The sequence below is a fragment of the Bombyx mandarina genome, chromosome 05, assembly GCF_030267445.1.
Source record: "Bombyx mandarina strain Sakado chromosome 05, ASM3026744v2".
NCBI classification, from domain to species: Eukaryota; Metazoa; Arthropoda; class Insecta; order Lepidoptera; family Bombycidae; genus Bombyx; species Bombyx mandarina.
The window spans coordinates 11,756,659-11,777,462 of NC_143212.1; the positions used below are offsets into that span (position 1 = coordinate 11,756,659).

Here is a 20,804-nt window from a genome sequence, read left to right on the forward strand (position 1 = left end):
AGGGTGACCTGAGGGGGTTGAGGCTGCGCTGCACGCTACCACGCCGTCACTCTAGCACGCTGGCACCAGGTCGCGTTGTCGTCGTCGCTGTCGTCCCCGAATATACTGTGGAAGAGCAACCCGATCGGCGGTGTATCGCGTTTCGACCCGGCAGGCTGGTTCTGACCCAGCAAGTTATCACGAAACACCTGTGGCAACGCCTGGACGGCCTGGCAGGGCCGCCGTAGGTTGGAGATCGGCCGTCCTGGAGGTGGCGGCGTCGCGAGTATGGTTATAGTGTTGACCGCAGGAACCCCCTACTCTAACCGGGTTCTGACCCCGGATGATGATCGGACGTCGGGTATAAATATGCAGGGGAGTCGTTTAATGCGGTAGGGCCCTGAAACTCTTTGAGTTCGCTTTCTGCTCCCAACATCTGCAGATCCTCAAGTCCCACGTACCCGCGTGCCCCCTAGGCGCAGTGATCTTGTAGGAGTATTTTAGAAGTAGAAATTCAACAGAGATATTAGGTAGTAGATACCTATCTCTATATAAGCTGTGACACGACTACAACACACAGTGTGGGAATGGGTTAAATTTGGCTCTCAAATATTAAGTGTTTAATCTAAATTTGGCTCCACACGTTCTGCAATGAACTTTTTGGCGGTAACGCGAAGAGTGAAGTTGTGTGATTTGTTTTATTTTGTTATTTAGTGTTTTTTTAGGTTTAAATGTGTAATAACGGTGGTTTATTAACTATTAAGTATCTGTGATAGTGCACAAATGTGGGAAAATGAAACATTTCATTTAGTTTCATCCCAGTTGATTAATGTCTCAAATTAATCATCTTCATTTCATTTCATATCATTTGATTCCATGTTATCATTTTTCATAAAAATAAGAATAAAAACTAAAATAAGACTTGGCCTAAAGGTCTTAGTTACCAGGTCATAAAATCCCTTAAAAAACGTTCTCCAATAGTCTCTGTCTCTAGAATCTAGATTATGTTTGTTTGAAACCTTCGTTGAAGTTCGTTGCATAGCTATTATACTGTCAAAATGTCAGTAAATGCACAAATGCATTTAAACAGCAATGCAAATATTATAAAGAGTGATAAAACTATAATAAAACCTTTATTCCCTAAACGTGAGGAATGTTCTCATGTGTCCTGTTATTGGTATGTAGTAATTTCCGCACACTTTCTGAAAATTCTTTGTTGAAATTTGCAATAATGTCTCTGTTTATTCAATTGTTTAGTGAGGAAAACGTTTGGAAACTTTGCCAAGACGTTTCATTGAGAGTACCCGAGGAATTGGATAGATGCTATGTCGTTTTCATTTCGAACCCTTGCCGCACAGTGCCTCTTTGGAAACAAAGGGCCGGGCGTGAAGAAGATCGTCTCGTCATATGGGTGTGTACCAATACATCGTTTTTGGTTTTTGTTTTGTTGTTACTTAGCTTACAATCAATAAATCTATTAACAAGATTAACAGGTAATTCATGAATTTTACAAATTGTTGACATACATACATATTATATATAATATTTTTTTACGATGTTAAAAATAAAAAAATAAATTTTGCAACATTTTAAAATGGAAAATAATCTAAGAAAATAGATCTAAAGTATATGAATATTGTTCAACCTTATTTATTTAACTTATTTTTCTGGTTTCAGGATTATCATGTGATATTCCTGTATTCTGTGGATGTCAAGTCTTGCCTTGTATATGATCTTGATTCAGAATTACCATTTCCAACATTTTTCCACAAATATGTAACAGAAACTTTTCGCACAGACCAAGTCCTCAAATCAGATTTCCACAGGTAAGATTTACTGATTTAATTAAAATATAGATACCTAGCAGTTTGTTGTTTTGTGTTTAGTTTTTTGCACCCCTGGCATGATTGGTACCACTTACAATCGAAGGGGCTATAGGTATGCTTGTTGTGGCAAAAATACACTCAAACTATGGTTTAAGTAATTTAATAAAGTGTCCCTTTAAAAGAAATGTATAGAATATAGTAAAAATCTGAATTTTCATTAAATTTAAAACTTAGTGAAAAAATATTAATATTATAATTTAAAAATTTTAAATTGGTGGTTGGGTGTTTAATAAAAAAAAATATGTTTTAGGTTCTTTCGTGTTGTGACTGCAAAACAATTTCTGCAACTTTTTTCATCAGATAGACGTCATATGAAAAGACCAGATGGTTCATGGATTAAACCCCCACCACCCTACCCAGCAATAAGCACTTCAGGTTAGTGAGCCACACCCATTGTTGCATGATAAAGTATAATTATTAAAATGAATGAGGTCAACTTTTGTTGTATGCTAAAGTAGCCATGGCAACATTTGATACCTTCTAGCTACATGGGCTTTGATAGTTTGTATTTAATATCAGCTATTTTAATGTTAAATAATTTAGTAAATTGATTAAATATAATTGAATCAACCTTTGCTTGCATCTCATACTTTGCTCGAAAATAAAGTATGTTATCACAAAATCTTAAGGTTTTATTAAAATCTGACCTTTCAGTCTCAACACACAACTTGGATGAGTACATCAATATGGATGTAGACACAGGACCTGGGCAGGTCTACAACTTGACAGATTTTGTGCAACGTTTCTACAAAATTAACAAGTAGTACAAAAATGAAGCCACTAGATAGTCCTAAATATAATTTAGTTTAAATTATCTTTATAATTGGTTTTTGTTGATTATGTTTTAGTAATCTGTTAGTAATTGTTTTTGTACATCCCTAAAAAATAAATCTGTGATTCGATTGCCATTTAGTAAATATTAATTTTAGTACAGTTTGACAACATTACACTTTATTTGATAATGATTTATTTATGTGTGAATTTTTAAATATTTTTCCATACTTATTTTAATTGACATAAAAGGACTTGAAAAAATGATTTTGAGTAAACACATAAATCACATTCACTTTTATCTTTTAATAAAATGATAAAGCACACATTGATTTAATTAAAATCACTCACTACTAATAATTAAGAACCCATGACATACAAGTTCGAGGTATTTTGACATTAAACACAACTATAATGAAAAAAAAATTACTTACCTTTATTACTTACTTGTTAAGTGCTTTCTATCGTCATGTTAGTATATTATCTAATATAAAAAGATTATCCTTTTAATAATAAGCAAATGGCAAGTTAGATAGATAACTAATACTTATAATAAAATTTGTAAGTATATAATCAAGAGGCTAGTGCTATAATTTCTAATATTGAATTGTAAGTAAGTAGAGTTTTAAAATTTTATTTATTATTAGGATCGCCAAAGGAATTTACAACATTGCATGACTGTACTTCAAACAATGAAATGTGGGCTAATTGCAATTCTCATAACATGCTACCATAAATTATAAAAGAATTCAATGTTAATTTTGGTGAGTAACTATAAAACATAAGAAAGATTATTTGATACTTGTTATGACTGAATTAAACTTTATTTACTAAATTTATGTTATCTTGAGTGATAATATAAAATTGAAGTAATTTTTATTAAAATGTATATTGTTGTGAGTAGCTTTTGTATGTTGTTAAATCTATTTCAAAATTTTGTAACAACTTTTATACACTTCTTTATTCTTCCCTAGCACCCTTAGTAAATATAAATTTACCTTCATGTTAATCCAGAAATTAAAACAATTTTATTGGAATGAAAATACTTGTTATATTCTTAAATATTTATTAAAAATTTATTAATATATAACTGGTTATAAGGTTTTAATTGTATCGCTTAGATTTTTAACTATATTGCTGTTATAATTGGCGCAATTTTAAAGCATCAACAAAATGAGCAAATCAAGAATATATAAAATTTATTACAATAACCTACTATATTGTGATTATTGTTAGTTTAATTTACTCGACATTTATTCTTCAAAGAACCTAAAATGCATTAATTATTGTGCCCATACGTTAACTCAAAAATTAAAGTAGCATACTAGATTTAAGAAGAAAGCAGCACAAATTTTAAAATACCCATAAATTTTACTTAATCTTAAAAATGTACTTTATCAATGAGAGCATTTAAAGCACTTATCATTTTACATTTCGTATTTTCTGCAGGGTTTGATGATCTGTGTTCATAACTACCGATTTACTAGTCAATGTTTTAATGTTAATATTGTTATTCACGCTTTTGTTTCGTGACAATTTGTTGTTTTAGTGTTTTTAAGTGTGATAAGGCCAGCAAATATGAATAAAATTTACTAAGTACTACCATTACGATAATGAAATCAAAGTTAGGTACCTATATAAATTTACCAATAATACCTACCTAATGCTTCATATGGGTTACAACAAATAAATAACTTTATCTTAACACTTATTACCTGTTTAAATTACGTAATAAAAGAAAATCAAAATATCTTAACTAATCGCTCGCAATCAATTTTTACAAATTGCTAATGTTTTTTCCTGTTAGTAGGTATTCACTTTTCATCTTAGTATAATATTATTCGAGGCGTAGCTGTAAACTTTACGGGACCAATATGTGGATGTAATGATCAACCCATACGAGTGAATAATAAGTAATAGATTAGAAGAATGTGTAATCGTCCCACGGTTGCGCCTTTTATAGAAGAAAAATATATTTTCACTTTATAATTCGATACCTTCCTTCTGCTTACGTTTTCTCTAATTAGGTACTGATAATCTCAACTGATAAAAATGCGCTTTGCTTTAAGTGTACCAAAGTTACATTTTTATAATTTACGGGTAGACTGAGGTATGCGACAGATCGCGTAGGCGAGGCAATAACAAGATCGCGACATGCAACGGCGTACGATGATACAACTGTAGAAATTGTAGTCTCGTGTGTTTTTTTCATCGTCGCATTCACAATAGCGAAGCAATACGCTGTAATGCCATTAGTCTCGCGTGCCGCGCTCTGTCTTGAACTGCAATTTCTTAAGATTTGATGTGCATAAAATAAAACACTACACGCTACTCTATTTGTTTTATTCGTATCGTAATTTATCTCTATTAATATGGTAACTACCAAAAAATTTTTTTTTTTTTTTTTATAGATTTTTACTTCAATATTAATTTGGCCTATTCTACTAGGGCCTTTCTCAATTATTATTCATCTTCGTTTAAATTATCATTCCGATATTGAATTATATTATTTTGTGCTACACTGTTAACAATAAATAATCTGTATAATTTAATCTTCAAAACGTTAATAATTCATTTCGTTAAGATTTCTACTCCATCATCAGTAATTAATACGGTATGTTCGATCTGAGATGTTCTCGATCCGTCCTCTGTTAAAATCGTCCAGCCATCATCTAATAAGACAGTATTTTGAGTCCCATGTGAAACGACTGGTTCTATTGTAAATGTCATTCCTGCTTTCATTACTCCTGGATAACGGTTTCCTAGAACAAAGTTTGCAAATTATTTGCAAGTGTTAAGACCTATTGCAGCACTGCAGGTATTGTTGGATTTCTATCGCAAAGCACTTATGCAAACTATGTAGAACGCAGCGGGAACTACAATACGACAATGAAATTTCAACCGCGTCATAGTCGCAAAATGTTTCGGTCCAGGTTATGATGTCTAACGACCTCAGTAACCATTTAAAATCAGATGAGGGACTAATGCATTAAATATAATAATAAAAATTTTAACAATCTTTAGGTAATAATTGAAATCTTTTGAGCACCATCACAAACTGATCGATGCCACAATGGAGTGGACGTCACATAAAATCGTGTAAGTTGAAATCTTGAAAGATAATTTGTGGAAAAAATTACTTATGTGATAAATATCTGGTGGCCCATGAAAATACTGTCCAATTCCATGACCCACAATCGATGGTATAACAGTGAGGCCATTTTTACGTGCGTGCCTTTGAATGCTGGCGCCGATTTCACTGAATGGTACTCCTGGCCCGCATGTTCCGATTCCCTGAAAAGTTGCAATATTAACATAATTACAAGAAAAATAAAGAACACGACCAATATAGAACAATTGTAATTTTATTATTTTCTTACGATTCCAAGACATTGCTCGGTGATTTCAACTAGTTGTAGACCTCTGTCGTCTACATTACCAACTTTGAAAGTTTTTGAGCAATCGCCATGAAAACCATGTAAAAATACCTGTCAACGTTAATAAAATTTAAAGTAGTTATAATTGTAATTGGATTAAACGTACAATCGTTGGACACAAGCTTTATGTTAACTGGATTTTTTAGTTTGATTTGCAATGACAATAATATTTAACATTCTGGTGTTATACTCAAAGAACAAATTTAAAGAAACGCAAAAAAGCGTTTTATTTTTCACCTGTATAAATAATCATGAAAATTTTGATTGCTTTAAACTGCAGAAAATTTCCTTTTTTTTATTTGGGATTACATTTAGGTTTTTATACAGTGACGAAGTTGAAATCGGCCGCAATAACTTTTGGCTTGACTTGACCAGAGGTTCATGGAATATTCTCGAATAATTTTTTCTCCAGACTTAAACCGAGAAAACGGAATGACGAAGCTTGGAATTGTTTTAATCATAGATGAGGCGATGTCTTTCCTGAAGCCGGATGATGGAAGGTTTCGTGTGGTATAAGCACAGTGCATCTTAAGAAAAGAGGTTTTTGTGTTGTCCAGTTAGTGCACCGGGTAATGAATACTCCAGAGTTTGGGTTGCAATAAGGTGTAGGTATTTTATCGCGGAGGATCAGTTATATTACCGAGTAAACATTTGGGGTAGAGGCATGAGTGGAACTAGAGAATTTCCAGATTTCTGATCGGTTTCGCATGATAATATGAGCCCATACAGTATGTATGGGATACGTTTAGACGACCAATTAAAGAAATAAATTCTGCCCAGTTAATTTGAGAATTTTAAAAGATAAATACTAGAAGAAAAATGCAATCTTTAAAATCTTAAATAAAATAAATGTAAATTTTATTAGGGATATCGCAAAGAGACTGATAGAAAGCAGTTCGAAGAGTTGGAGGGGAAACACTAAGTATTAATTACCATAAACTACATAATAGCATTTCATATGTAGAAAATAATTAATAAAATGTGACATGTAGAAATGTTCTATCCTTATTTAATTAATTTTGTTTTTTGTTAATTAGTTTTTTTTTACATTTTCAATTTTAACTAATAGGTACTAGGCAAATTTACAAAGCAATAAACTTATTTGTCAAAATTATCCACAGCATTTTATTTTTTTCCCATTCCTCTATATTTGTCCACGCATGTAAACATATTTTAGATCATATTTATTCAGGGAGTAAGAGAGCTAAAACTAAAGCAGCCATATCAACAAACATTACAAAAAAATACACTAGATTCCTATACCATTCCACCTCGAAGCTAGTATATAGTATAGTTTCTTTTATTCTCCTAGAAACCTTTTCGTGGAAACGAAGTTTGGAAAAATAGGCATTTTTAATACAGGGTGTCTCAAAATTAAGTTCATATTTATTGGATCGAAAAAAAGTAAGCTTTGTATTGAAATATTGTTAATTAATTATTAAAGTACCTACACAATTTGGGAATTTAAGTCTTGAAAATTATATCATCCAAACGTAGACCCTCGCGTTCACGGCACATAATTAATCGAACAGTAAAATTAGTTATGACGGCTCGGCAGGTAGATTCAGTAATGGCTGTCATTTCGTTACGTATTTTCTTTCAAATGCGCCATAGGAAAAATTCCATAGTGGTTAAATCAGGACTGCGTGGAGGCTTATTTATGTCACCTCTTCTGGGGATTAATTTGCCTGAGAAAATTTCATGAACTCGTGGCAGACTTATTGGACTTTGTTTTCCTATCTAAGCTGATGGTCTTGAGAGACCATTTTAGCGTAGCCCTAACAAGTAGGTGAGCTCACGGCTCAAACCCGACGTCGTTGCTAACACTAACCCTAGCCAAGAGCAGTGCTTCGCAGTGAGAAGAGCCAGCGAGAAATTCGGTGGGCTATGTCTGTGGGTTAATTTACTCGGCGAGCCCTTCGTCGCAAGCGATAGGTTCGACTAGAATTGGACGTGTGTGCGTTGTTGTGACATTGACACTGCAGCCCATACGGTCACTTTAAAGTTTAAACGAATGGAGGGGTTTCTGATGCCTGCGTTTCGGTTCATTGAAAAGCGCGCAATTGTCTGATTTACGAAGTCAAGCCTCTGACTGGCTTCTGGGGGCTTTAATTCTTGCACTAATTAAATTTTATAGGGGTGCAGTTTTAGGTCTTTGTCCAAAACTGATGATCTATGCACATTTAAAATACTGGCGCGCTTACGAATTAAAAGGTTCAGCTCGTCACAAACAGACTAATTAAGACTCTCCACGTTTTCTACCATTTTTGATGACCTTGATCACCCGGATTTTGGTTTGTCCAGTGTTGTAACAGTTTCTTCAAATATTCAAATAAGAGAAATGCTTGGCGCATCATTTAAGTGACGAAAACCTCGAATACAGTAATATTTTCTACATGCTAGCCGCCGAATCACGGTTTTTATAAAACTCTCACACGCACAACGCGCGGTCTACTCCCGAGAAACGCTCCATAGCGACTGAATACCCTAGAGCCAGGCTACTGCTTAACATACCCCTGCTGCCCCACAGATTCGTAGCGTTCTCGCAGTAAGCTACATAAATATCAAATTTATTTTGAGACACCTTGTATAATCTGTAATGAATCATCTAAAGCCTTACTAAGAAAAATTACAAACATAAATACTGTTATATCAACATTGACAATATCCCCGTCAGACATTGGCCTTAGATCAGGAATACCATGCACAGCCACATTGTTGACAGATGTACAAATACTTTTTGGGAATCCCTTATAATGAAGTGGTGAAGGGTATGCTCCAGCTTTAATTATTAACGAATGGACTAGTTGATCAATGTCATCTGTTGTAACTCCTGGCTGAAAAATATTTATCATAGTTAAAATATTTGCGTTAGATTTAAAAAAAGGTTTAATTACTAATTATTATCAAAATTAGTACAGGAGAGAATTGGTTTGAGAAATAAAATGAATGTCTTACACATTGGAAAATTTGGTATAAAGTTTCAAAAGTTAATTCACAGCCTATTGACTGCTGCCTGCCATATCATGTCTAAAACCATAAATTATCTTCATTTATATTAAACATTCACATAATATTTCTGATTATGTTGGGGTTATAGATTATTAATTACAGTTATGGGAAATGGCCCGCAAATTTCAGTAGGCAGCGACTTGGCTCTGCCCTTAGCATTGCTGAAGTCCATGGGCGACGGTAACCACTCATTATCAGGAGAGCCGTGTGCCTAAAAGGACAATAAAAAAAGGCCACTATGAGAACAGCTTCATAACATCCTATTTATAAATTTTTACATTGAATAGTTAATTTAAGATTTAAATGGATTTTAACAAGAATTCAAAATTTGTCTACTTATGCCTCTGAAAAATTCACAAGCTCAGTTAATTTACAGAGTGCTAGTTATTTTAATGATAATATCAATTTTATAAAATAACATTTCACATTTATTAATTTCTCACCTTTATAAAATTTTGCACTTGTGATAGAATAGTAGAAGCCAATTTACAGCTAGTTCTCATTCCTTTCAATTGATTATCATCTTTAATCTCCGGTAAACATGGTAAGGTCAATTGTTTTCCTCTAGCTAAATAATCAGGTCTTTCAATGGTATCTGGTACAACTCGACTTGGAGTTGTTTCTACAGGTAAAACTTTTTCATAAATACCAAACTTTTTCCTGGGAAAAAAATTGGTATTTACGAAATATATTCATTAATTATATTAAATAAATTACAAATAGAAGAGTAAATGAGGACCACAATATTATTATATTTTTTAAACCTACTACTTACTACTCATGCAAAACGCAACAAAATATGGTGCATTCTAAATAACATCCATGTATAACAATCACTATCATTAAATGTGTGGTAAATTTTGATGAATTTATTCATACAGGTGTGTAAAATTAAGCATTAATTATATTGCTGAAATCCTATTTGGTTAAGTACATAATATGAAAAGTGACTTACAACAACTGAAGCCGTTTCCTGGGATTAACGGCTTTCGGCACCCTCATTTCAGCCTTTTTATTGCAATGTAATGATTTTATTGCTAAGTGAATCTAGGATAGTAAAAAAGAAAACCAGTGCAGTTAAAACAGTTTTCACAATTTATACAATTATTAGTAAACAATGTAACAAGCAAGGATTACAAACAAATTTTAATGGTGTTCTTACACGTTACTCCTCCAAGATCTGCCTATAGATTTTATTATTTTAGTTGAGAGCCCCATCAGTACCGTACCATAAATTACCTACCTACCTACTTAGATTTTTACATAATTTTTAAAACATTCGGTATTTTTTTGTTACAATCTTCTATCACAAAAAGGCGAGAAAAACTTAGCTCATAATGCCAAAGAATTTTAAAACAACACGATAAGTTTTCAGTGGAATGATTAAAAGCAACCTCATATCTATTTCTATAGGGCTTCCGTCCGGATATATTATGTGTTTAATGTATGCGTCCGGGCGTAGTTTAATAGTTAGAATAGAGTAGGTACCTAGAGCTACATAATCCCATAAGCTACCAGTCCAGGTTGCTTTTATTTAAATTATAGGCTTAGGCAGTTAATAAACCACTATTATTACACATCTAAACCCGAAGAAACACTAAATAGACAAAATAAAACAAATCACACAACTTTACTCTTCGCGTTCCCGCCAAAAAGTCCCAAAGCAAAGATTAGCACCTCCAAGCATAGATAAAATACGATTAATATTTTAGACCTGCAAGTGATTTTTGTTTGTGTTCGAGATATTCGAACTGCGTGATAGTTTATAGTAGTTTAAACTCTAAATATAAATACTCTTTCGTTACTATTCAGATTTATTTGAATTAAAAAGAATGTCTCAAGGTAAATAAATGAGTTGCAGCTATAATAAATATAATAACATCTTTATTGTTTTGTGGTGATTATGTTCCGAAAATTAAAATTTTCAGGTTCGGAAAAATCTGCATCTAATCATGACGTGGTGGATCCTACAGGTCCTGGGACGAGAAAAGGTGTTCTTATATCTTTCAGAACGGGAAAAACAATGGAAATACCAGAAAAAGACATAGTAAGAAAATCGTAAATATAACCTAAAAATGCCGGAATATTGTTGAATTCATAAATACATTTCTTATCATAACGTTTTGTTACTTTCAGTTAGGAAAATGTCGTTTTGTGGGAGAATTCGAAAAATTAAATCGCATTGGTGAAGGCACATACGGAATAGTCTGTAAGTTATTTGATTTGCTTCAATAACCTTGCAAAATTTTAGTAGGAGTTTGAAAATTCCTAGTAGTCATTTTTTTTAGCATAATGCTGATCGGTTAAAATATAAATGAAACAAAATTGTCAAAGATTGTTTCAAGAGCACCACAAACTTCAAGTGCTTGATTAAGACCCATCCATTTCTTAAGATTAATGTAATACATGAAAATGAAAAATACAATCTGTCAGAGGCTTTTACTGAAGGAATCTGTGCTTGTTTATGTTTTTTTCTTATGTTTTTTTTTGGTTTATTTTATGAATTTTTGATGGTTTTGATTGGTGTTGTTTCATATCTAGAATAACAAATCTCCGTATGCAATCGAGATTCCATCTGCATGAACATTGTTATAGTATTCGGAGAACAGTGAGCTCTACCTATTAAATAAACTATATATAAATATTAAACAGACCGGGCTAAGAACAAGGCAAATGGCAGCATAGTTGCTTTGAAAAAGGTCAGAATGGATGTGGAGAAGGATGGTCTACCGCTGAGTGGCCTTCGTGAGATTCAAGTGCTAATGTCATGTCGACATGAGAACATTGTGCAACTCAAAGAGGTGTTAGTTGGTCGTTCACTTGAGAGGCAAGTATGAATAAGCTATACTACTATTGTAATTTGGACACAGTAAAGTTACAGTTTGTTTCTACAAATTCTGATAAGTTAAGGGTCACCCTCCGATCACCCTCTTTGGCCAACATATTCCCTGGACCAGGAAGGTCAAGTACCTGGAAGTCACTCTGGATGTATCTATGACATTCCGCCCGCATATTAAAACAGTCCGCCATCATGCCGCGTTTATTCTCGGCAGACTCTCGATGACTCGGGACATTTTACTCTGTTTATATATGATGGGGTCATCATATATAAACGGAGTAAAATGTCCCTTTGGAAGAGGAGAGGTAACACTTTACAAAACTTGCATAAGACCCGTTATGACTTATGCGAGTGTGGTGTTCGCTCACGCGGCTCGCACACACATAGACACCCCCCAATTCCTGCAATCCCGCTTTTGCAGGTTAGCCGTCGGGGCTCCGTGGTAAGTAAGGAATGTCGACCTACACGATGACCTGGGCCTCGAATCGTTCCGCAAACACATGAAGGCAGTGTCGGAACGTTACTTCGATAAAGCTATGCGTCATGATCGCCTTATCGTTGCCGCCGCTGACTACTCCCCGAATCCTGATCACGCAAGTCACCGTCGTCGCCCTAGAGACGTCCTTACGGATCCATCAGATCCAATAACTCTTGCATTAGATACCTGATTTCGAAAACTAACGTAAAACAAATTTAAACTGATATCTAATTTTTAAAAGGATTGTTAAAAGGATTGCTATTAAAAAAATATACAAAATAGACATTGTCATCAGTTGTGGAATCTTTTGTGGACTTTGGCAAAATGAGTGCCTAAGGAGTTGGAGTCAATTTAAAGAAAAATAACTAAAGGGCTATTTACCCCTGACTTTTTATTTTTTTTTATTGCCTTTGTAGGCAGACGGGCATACGGCCCACCTGATGGTGAGTGGTTACCGTCGCCGTAATCGTAGTAGTGTAGCCTGATTAGAAGCACTATCTGTAGGTTGGGGATCCCCAACTTAGATCCCCAATTTAGATCCCCAATTTAGATCCCCAATTTAGATCTAAATTACCAACTGCATCTATTTAGCTCAAAAAAATAACAAAATATTATAAAAAATGTTAATCCCCATATTACGAGCTTTAGGATCGTTAAGGACTTTTTAGGACTTATTGTGTTCTAATGGAAATTCTCTTAGATCTGAGATATTTGTTAGATTGCGTAAAGAAGAAATATATTTGCAAAGATTATAAGTTTCTTTATATTTTTAATTATAAATACTAATACTAATAGTAATACTAATACTAATACTAATAATATTATAAAGAGGAAAGATTTGTTTGTTTGTTTGTTTCGAATAGGCTCCGAAACTACTGGACCGGTTTGAAAAATTCTTTTTCCATTAGAAGCCGACATTGTCCCTGATGAACATAGGCTACTTTTTTAATTTTTTTTTAATTTTATTTTTTTGGTTTCATGTGTATTTTAATGTTTCCGAAGCGAAGCGAGGGCGGGTCGTTAGTCTATACTCTATACTAATATTTTAAAGAGGAAAGATTTGTTTGTTTGTTTGTTTCGAATAGGCTTCCAAACTACTGAACCGATTTGAAAAATTCTTTCACTGTTTAGGAGCTACAGTATTTCCGAGTGACATAGGCTATAATATTTTTTGAAAAAAGTTAGGGATCCTTACTAAAACTTCAATAATGTAACCCAAGGTGTAAGAAAATCACCTAAAATATTCTTTACATCGCATGCCTTGCGAAAACTATTGACGATAGAATAAAGTAATCTATATCTATATCTATACTAATATTATAAAGAGGAAAGATTTGTTTGTTTGTTTGTTTCAAATAGGCTCCGAAACTACTGGACCGATTTGAAAAATTCTTTTTCCATTAGAAGCCGACATTGTCCCTGATGAACATAGGCTACTTTTTTTTCATTTTTTTTATTTGATTTTTTTGGTTTCATGTGTGTTTTAATGTTTCCGAAGCGAAGCGAGGGCGGGTCGCTAGTTAATTATAAATATATTGATGTTGTTCTTTCAGCATTTTTCTCTCAATGGAGTACTGCGAACAAGATTTAGCATCATTACTTGATAATATGTCTTCACCTTTTACGGAATCTCAAGTCAAATGTTTGATGCTGCAAGTATTGAAGGGTCTAAAGTATTTGCATTCCAACTTCATTGTGCATAGGGACTTGAAGGTGTCCAATCTTCTTTTAACTGATAAAGGCTGCGTCAAAATAGGTAATATATAATTTTTTTATCTGACTAAAAAAAACGGGTTGCTGTAGCTTTTTCTGTTCGTCAAATGATTTTCATTTTGTTTAGTAGTTATAGACGATTGCATTCGCAAGTCATATATATTTCTTTAAATTTGTTTAATCAAAATGTTAATAACAAAACAAAAATGATAATATAATACAAAAGATGAATTTAATTCTTGAGTCATCAGTAATTATAATAATGGGTGAACTCTTGTGTATATTATTATACCAAATTATAATAACAATTTGAAATTTTATAAAAGAAAAAAGGAACGTAAGTTTTAGTTACTTGTTCTGATTAGTTCAAATTTGTTTTTATTTTTTTATTTTTCTTGAAATTGTTTGTAACCCTTCACCATTATTTCTCAAATATTATTTCTGAACTTTTTTAGTTCCAGAGCTGAAATAAATAACGAAAGTTAAAAATTTGTGTCTAATGTGAATCGTGGTTATCAATGTTTTACAAGCACATTATTCAATCAATGTTGGTTCTTGTAAACTAACTAGGCCTATGAACATACAGCTCATCTATGTTAATTGCATGTTTCTGAACGCAATCCTAAGATTAAGAAACAATGTTCGAGATTTGTTTTCAACCTATGAATTATATTTCAGCTGATTTCGGTCTAGCTCGTTGGTTAGGTGCTCCGGCCAGAAGTGCAACGCCTCGTGTTGTTACCTTATGGTACAGGGCGCCCGAATTACTTCTGCAGTCACCACGACAGACACCTGCACTGGATATGTGGGCAGCTGGATGTATTCTTGGAGAACTTCTTGCCAACAAACCATTGCTCCCCGGAAGAACCGAGATAGAACAGCTTGAACTTATCGTGGATTTACTTGGTAAAAATCATATTGCATAAATTACACAATCAGATACATAAAAAAGTGACGTGTATGACTGATTTATTAAGAATTAGATGACACTGATGTATCTATCTTGAATTTTGAAAGCCCTACCTAGTCTCTGTATCTCAAAGATAACACGTTTCTATATGCTGGCTATGATGGGAATTTGCTAGGAATTTAATCAACTATTAAATCTAACTAATTAACTCTAGGAAGTTACTTTGAGCTAAAGTATCTTTCTGTGTAGTCTGTCACACTGCAGCATGCCCTGCAGCATGCCTTGCATAGAAGTCATCTACAACAAATAGATGTTTGTTTTTATGAGTACTAGTGGTCGCCCAGTAGTCGAAATTCGACTATAATTATTGAAATTAAAAGTTTGTGCACTATTATGATTCTATTTTCAAAGACTATTATACTTCTATAATCACACATTTCGCCAAGACTACACTATAAGAAAAATATTAATAAAGACAAACAATATTTAATCTATTCTCAATTTGACCACAGACGTCAAGAACAAAAGTTTGACAATAAATAAATAGTATGCGTAGTGTGTAATGTTTTTTTATTGATTTAATGTATTTTTTAGGCATAATTAAAAAAAAAAACATTCTGCACTCCTTTATATTCTCTATAGGTGTGGAAAATTTCATACTCCTCTGTCCGCGCAATTTTCGTAAAAAGGGATACAAAGTTTTTGCTTCACGTATTAATATTAGATAATTTAAATTATTTAGTGAAGGAAAAACTTTGTATCCCTTTTTACGAAAATTGCGCGGACGGAGGAGTACGAAAATTTCCACACTTATAGAGAATATAGAGAAGAAGTGCACAATGCTAATTTTTTTTTTAAATAATCCGTAAAATATACATTGAATCAATAAAGAAAACATTACACACACTACATACCATGTATTTGACGCACACACTCATGCATACTATTTATTGTCAAACTTTTGTTCTTGAAGTCTGTTGTCAAATTGAGAATAGATTAAATATTGTTTGTCTTTGTTAATATTTTTTATATTGTAGTCTTGGCGAAATTTGTAATTATAGAAGTATAAAATAAAATCATAATAGTGTACAAACTTACAATATCAATTAATTATAGTCGAATTTCGACTACTGCGGGACCTCTTGTATATAATATATAGATAATTGTATATATTGTGCTTAGCATCTTGATAACATCCTATGTTTACAGGCACCCCATCGGATGCCATTTGGCCAGAGTTTAGTGCACTGCCAGCGTTGCAGAACTTCACTTTGAAACAGCAGCCATACAATAATTTGAAGCAGAGGTTCCCGTGGCTCTCGGCTGCCGGCTTACGGTTGCTGAACTTCCTATTCATGTACGATCCCAATAAACGTGCAACGGCCGAAGAGTGCCTACAGAGTTCATACTTTAAGGAAGAACCTTTACGTAAGTAAAAATACTGAAATAAATAAATAAAATTAAATGTGCTCTGAGGAATTGTTCGAGATGATACCGTCATCTCGTTTTTACCATCGCACCACCCGCCAGCGGAGTAGAGTTCATCCATACTACCTGGAGCCACTGCGGTCATCCACAGTGCGTTTTCAGAGGCATTTTTTGTCACGTACCATCCGGCTATGGAATGAGCTCCCCTCCACGGTGTTTCCCGAGCGTTATGACATGTCCTTCTTCAAACGAGGCTTGTGGAGAGTATTGAGGTAGGCAGCGGCTCGGTTCTGCCTCTGGCATTGCTGAAGTCCATGGGTGACGGTAACCACTCACCATCAGGTGGGCCGTCAGCTCGTCTGCCTACAAGGGCAATAAAAAAAAAAAGGATTTTTTTATCAGCTCTGATGAAAAATACCTGCGCTCGAAGCTTTGGTCAGGCAACGTAGTTTTAATACGCTTTTATGAGCTTAACCTATACCATATCACAGTATCTTTTAACGTAAATTTCATAAACTACAAGACTTCAATTTGAGAATTTACGCACGCACGAAGGACAGATAAAACAATATAGGATGAAGGAAAAATAAGTTAAAAATAATAATAATAAAGCACGTTTTTTTTATAGTTTTTTACTTTTAATTATATTTAGTTGTTTTAGTGGAACATTTACTATAAACGATTTGTTGTTTCATTTGCAGCGTGCGATCCGAAATTAATGCCCAGCTTCCCACAACATAGAAATATGAAAGGACAAACAAAGGCGACGTCAAATCAATTGAATATACCACTGTCCAATCTTAACACGGGAGCGAACGACCAAACAAACAATCTACCAGCTATTTCAGATTTGTTAGGGTCGCTGGTCAAGAAACGCAGACTAGAGTAGATAGATGTATTGATAAGTTGCGGAGTACTAATTAGGTTAAGAATTTACTGATATTTGAAATAAAGATTTAATAGGTACGCTAAATTGTTTCATTTGTGGAATGCCTCTAAAACGCGTGAAAATCTAAATAACCCATTTTAATATGCATGAAAAGTGTTGGTAATTAACAGGCCAAAAGTTCTAGTCGGTAGATCCGTCTTCGTCACCAGAGAGTCCCATTGCTTGTCTGAACTTTTGATACTTTTGCAACGTTGCTTCACTGATTTTTGCTTTCGTTTTATCTTTCTACAAACAAGATTAAAATTAAGGTTATGATTTATTTTATTTAATAGAAATTCAACAGTGGCGTCTCTTACATTTTCTTTTTCCTGTTTATCAATGTTTTTCAGTGATCGTGTGCACTGCGAACACAATATTACGTCTTCCATGTGATTTATAGTCTTTTTGCGGTGGTGATGTTTTAAACTGAAAATAAGTTCAGTACAGTATTTATTAATGACTGAATATATTTGAAGTTGTATGTCGGGGGGATATGTCGCTCTGCGCTTTGCTATATATGGCCGTTAAGTCAAAATCTTTTTTATCCAGCTGATCTTAATGAAAGGGAATTTAACCACGACTTTGATGACTGCCAATATTCTTTCATATCGCTTAAACCTACGTAATAACTAAAGTAGTCATAACAGTCAATGTCAAATTTCTGTGAATCAATTATGTTTCTGCAACTTTAACAAAGCAATAACAAACCTTGGCTAATAAATAAAAACTTGTCGATGTAAAGTTTAAAATTATTGACATTCAAAACAAACTAACAATTTGCCACAATAATCGCACTGCAATCTCTCAGTCCTGTGTGTGATTATATGACATCCTAATTCGCGGTAAGTAGGGTACCGTTCCGTACATCTTGGGCATATTATTTTTCCTTCAGATCGACCGCCGTTGCTTTGATGTTCTGAGAGTTCTTGTGACGTTTGAAAATTATGGTGGCAACTTGGACACCTGTGACATAAAATCAATGAAGTTTTAGACTGCAATCTGTGCGAGGCTATTAAATTATTGAAAACTAATTTTTAATGGCACCGAGAAGGCGCCATAGCATGGTTTCACATGGCGGTCGCTCACCGTCGGCCATCAGAAGGCCTAAGTCATCCAAAGAGCAATGGAGAAGTTTCCCTGCGAGATTAAATCAGGAATGAGAAGATTCGCAGGAAAACCATGGTAACCAACATAACCCAGTTGAAGTGGCAGCAGGCAGGGCACATTGCTCGTAGAACAGATGGCTGCTGGGGTTGAAAGTTCTCGAGTGGCGACCGCCTACCGGAAGACTTAGAGTGGGCAGGCCTCCCACAAGGTGGATCGACGACCTATTGAGGCTCGCGGCAATCTGCTGGATGCAGGGAGCGCAGGGACGGTCGTTGTGGCAAGGTTTGGGGGAGAACTATATCCAGCAGTGAACGTCTGTGGGCTGAAAGTTAGACGAAGAAGATAGATAGTTTTTCCCTTACATAAAAATGTTTGGCTGTAGATGATAAGCCATGTGCTCGATAATTTTCTTGGGATAAAAGTAGTGGAATTTCTTTTCACAACATGTAACATAACCGGGAACACCATGTCTATCTTTATAATGTTTCATCAGAGATCTAAAATTGAAACCACTCTCATGACACACACAGCACTCCATTTTGTAAAAGAGCGTTATTTGTTTATCCAAAGCGGAACCTTGTTTGGCAGGTTTTCCATCTATTAGAACCACAGGGTCTAATGTGCTATTGCCGATTTCAAGATGTTCAGCTTTCGGACTATTTTGTTTGACTATTTTAGTTCTTATGACGGGAGAAAGTCTGTTTTTTGGACTTGTGCCTAAGAGATTTTTATCAAGTTTTTCAGTAATCGCAAATTCATCGAGCGACATGGCTTCCATTAGCTTCATGTCCAAAGGAGATTTTTTGAGAACAGGCTGAACAGGTTTTTGTTTAGATATTTTTGTATCTCCATGCTGTCGTTCTGGCGAGGGACTTGATTTAGCTGTCTCGGAGTTTTTATTAGATCGTTTTAAATCTTCGACTGAGAGTGCTCCTATTAATGGTGTCATTTTATTTGTTGTGCCATCTTGTTTTTCACCTTTTGATTTTTGTTTGTGAAACTCTAAGAATTTTTGGGTTTTTTCTACTTTCACGGCATATAAATGTAGACTTGACACTTGTTGCAGGCAATCGTGGCATATTGCCTTGGGTAGGTTGTCGTCTGCTCTAACCTGTAACATTTAAGAAGCTTCTCAAATCATATGACACTTAAGTTATAAAAGAACAATATATTATGAGTTCACTGTGCAACGTTAATGTTTAATAGCGACTACAAAACGATACATACTGTTATATCGAATAACCTCTTGAGTTTTCTCTTTACTTCATTGCTGAGAGGTTTGAGTTTCACTACATCAGTACAAAGACACAAACGGCAGGACAGTTCACGTACAATGATTTTCTCCAGATTTCCGAAATCGTTCATTCTGTTCTTGAACTACGTGGCATTACAAAAGTTAAAGTTATGTTAAATTGTACATGACCGAATTTTAGATGTTTTTTTTCTGTGTAAATCTAATATCCAAATAACCAAACTGACTCAAACGACATGACACTTTGATAGGTACGTAAAGACTTAGGTATTATTTATTCGTAGCGTAAAAGCAATGTAAAACCTACTGATCATATTCTCTTTGGCTAAGTAGGTACTAAAGTTTCATTCTGAGCTTGATATTTAAATAGTCGAATAATAATCAAGAAAATAAAATGTATTTATGTATATACACTGAAATTAATTTGAAGTAATCTAGCTTTTGTTAAAGGATTGAAAATTGTGCGATACGTTTTAAATAAATCTGTATCTTGCCACAATAATTCAAAGGTACATTAACAAGATTGCTCTTTCGATTCGATTTTCGGTTATTATCTCAGGAGTACTTACTTCACAATATCACGACCATGTGTTCAAAAAAAATTTAAGGCGGCTTGAATATTTCAGTACACTACATTTTCATCAATTTTTGTTGTGGTGAAATTTGCCTTTAGTTATGTTCGAGAGATTGATTCGGATTTGACTACCGTAGATTTTTCGGAAATAAATAGGTACTACGTTACTATGAAGTGGGCAACAGAGTACATTTACTCCACATTGACACCGCCTATCTTGAGACAAGAGGTATGAGTTTAAACTATGGCTATATCAACTTGACTTGAGCGCATGACTGCTTAATGGAAGAAATAGGCAGATTGAAATAGTTTTACCCAACTATGCGGGGTTATTACCTTATACCCTACCGCACCTTATGTTCTACCGTATCATAATGTCCAATATGTTAAAGGATCTATCGAAATGAATATAGCCAAATAAGTAAAACCTTCATTTAAATAATGCTTTTCGATATGTGCCATCGGCCTTTTTTTATTGCCCTTGAAGGTG

At 34.2% G+C, this 20,804-nt stretch overlaps 4 protein-coding genes across 11 annotated transcripts; 2 read left to right on the forward strand and 2 right to left on the reverse strand.

Moving 5' to 3' along the window:
* The first annotated feature begins 976 nt into the window (after window positions 1-976).
* On the forward strand, window positions 977-4,967 carry tun (N-terminal glutamine amidase tungus). Its single transcript, XM_028185587.2, has 5 exons — window positions 977-1,156; window positions 1,237-1,390; window positions 1,657-1,805; window positions 2,116-2,240; window positions 2,520-4,967. Exons 1-5 carry the CDS (start codon window positions 1,038-1,040, stop codon window positions 2,627-2,629), a joined length of 657 nt encoding a protein of 218 aa, XP_028041388.2. The 5' UTR covers window positions 977-1,037; the 3' UTR covers window positions 2,630-4,967.
* Window positions 4,965-10,638, reverse strand: LOC114251359 (methionine aminopeptidase 1D, mitochondrial). Of its 7 annotated transcripts, none has more exons than XM_028185584.2 (7): window positions 10,248-10,638; window positions 10,041-10,132; window positions 9,529-9,745; window positions 8,719-8,910; window positions 6,017-6,124; window positions 5,777-5,930; window positions 4,965-5,398 (listed from the first exon to the last, which is right to left on the reverse strand). In XM_028185584.2, the coding sequence occupies exons 2-7, from the start codon at window positions 10,085-10,087 to the stop codon at window positions 5,208-5,210; spliced, it is 909 nt and encodes a 302-aa protein (XP_028041385.2). In that variant the 5' UTR covers window positions 10,088-10,132; window positions 10,248-10,638; the 3' UTR covers window positions 4,965-5,207. The 7 variants fall into 7 exon arrangements, with proteins under 7 accessions (XP_028041385.2, XP_089583895.1, XP_089583896.1 ...); XM_089727769.1 differs by having other exon boundaries at window positions 10,333-10,504; XM_089727770.1 differs by having other exon boundaries at window positions 10,227-10,504.
* On the forward strand, window positions 10,540-17,419 carry Cdc10 (cyclin-dependent kinase 10). Its single transcript, XM_028185598.2, has 8 exons — window positions 10,540-10,927; window positions 11,014-11,132; window positions 11,222-11,294; window positions 11,738-11,912; window positions 13,956-14,158; window positions 14,794-15,021; window positions 16,235-16,453; window positions 17,155-17,419. Exons 1-8 carry the CDS (start codon window positions 10,918-10,920, stop codon window positions 17,340-17,342), a joined length of 1,215 nt encoding a protein of 404 aa, XP_028041399.1. The 5' UTR covers window positions 10,540-10,917; the 3' UTR covers window positions 17,343-17,419.
* LOC114251370 (uncharacterized) lies at window positions 17,070-19,971 on the reverse strand. Of its 2 annotated transcripts, XM_028185600.2 has the most exons (5): window positions 19,716-19,971; window positions 18,851-19,599; window positions 18,156-18,344; window positions 17,699-17,807; window positions 17,070-17,627 (listed from the first exon to the last, which is right to left on the reverse strand). In XM_028185600.2, exons 1-5 carry the CDS (start codon window positions 19,851-19,853, stop codon window positions 17,523-17,525), a joined length of 1,290 nt encoding a protein of 429 aa, XP_028041401.2. In that variant the 5' UTR covers window positions 19,854-19,971; the 3' UTR covers window positions 17,070-17,522. The 2 variants fall into 2 exon arrangements, with proteins under 2 accessions (XP_028041401.2, XP_028041400.2); XM_028185599.2 differs by lacking the exon at window positions 18,156-18,344.
* Between the last annotated feature and the right edge of the window lie 833 nt (window positions 19,972-20,804).

Excerpts from the sequence above, each read along its gene's own strand:
- tun (XM_028185587.2), top strand. The coding sequence starts at position 1,038 with ATGTCAGTAAATGCACAAATGCATTTAAACAGCAATGCAAATATTATA. Across the intron at positions 1,391-1,656 it reads AAGATCGTCTCGTCATATGG|GATTATCATGTGATATTCCT; the intron begins GTGTGTACCAAT and ends TTCTGGTTTCAG. Across the intron at positions 1,806-2,115 it reads CTCAAATCAGATTTCCACAG|GTTCTTTCGTGTTGTGACTG; the intron begins GTAAGATTTACT and ends AATATGTTTTAG.
- LOC114251359 (XM_028185583.2), bottom strand. The coding sequence starts at position 10,303 with ATGGGGCTCTCAACTAAAATAATAAAATCTATAGGCAGATCTTGGAGG. Across the intron at positions 6,125-8,718 it reads TTGTCAATGTTGATATAACA|GTATTTTTACATGGTTTTCA; the intron begins GTATTTATGTTT and ends TAACGTTGACAG. Across the intron at positions 5,399-5,776 it reads ACCAGATATTTATCACATAA|GAAACCGTTATCCAGGAGTA; the intron begins GTAATTTTTTCC and ends ACTTTGTTCTAG.
- Cdc10 (XM_028185598.2), top strand. Across the intron at positions 11,295-11,737 it reads AGGCACATACGGAATAGTCT|ACCGGGCTAAGAACAAGGCA; the intron begins GTAAGTTATTTG and ends AATATTAAACAG. Across the intron at positions 16,454-17,154 it reads CTTTAAGGAAGAACCTTTAC|CGTGCGATCCGAAATTAATG; the intron begins GTAAGTAAAAAT and ends TTTCATTTGCAG.
- LOC114251370 (XM_028185600.2), bottom strand. The coding sequence starts at position 19,853 with ATGAACGATTTCGGAAATCTGGAGAAAATCATTGTACGTGAACTGTCC. Across the intron at positions 19,600-19,715 it reads AGAGGTTATTCGATATAACA|GTTAGAGCAGACGACAACCT; the intron begins GTATGTATCGTT and ends TAAATGTTACAG. Across the intron at positions 17,628-17,698 it reads ATAAACAGGAAAAAGAAAAT|AAAGATAAAACGAAAGCAAA; the intron begins GTAAGAGACGCC and ends TCTTGTTTGTAG.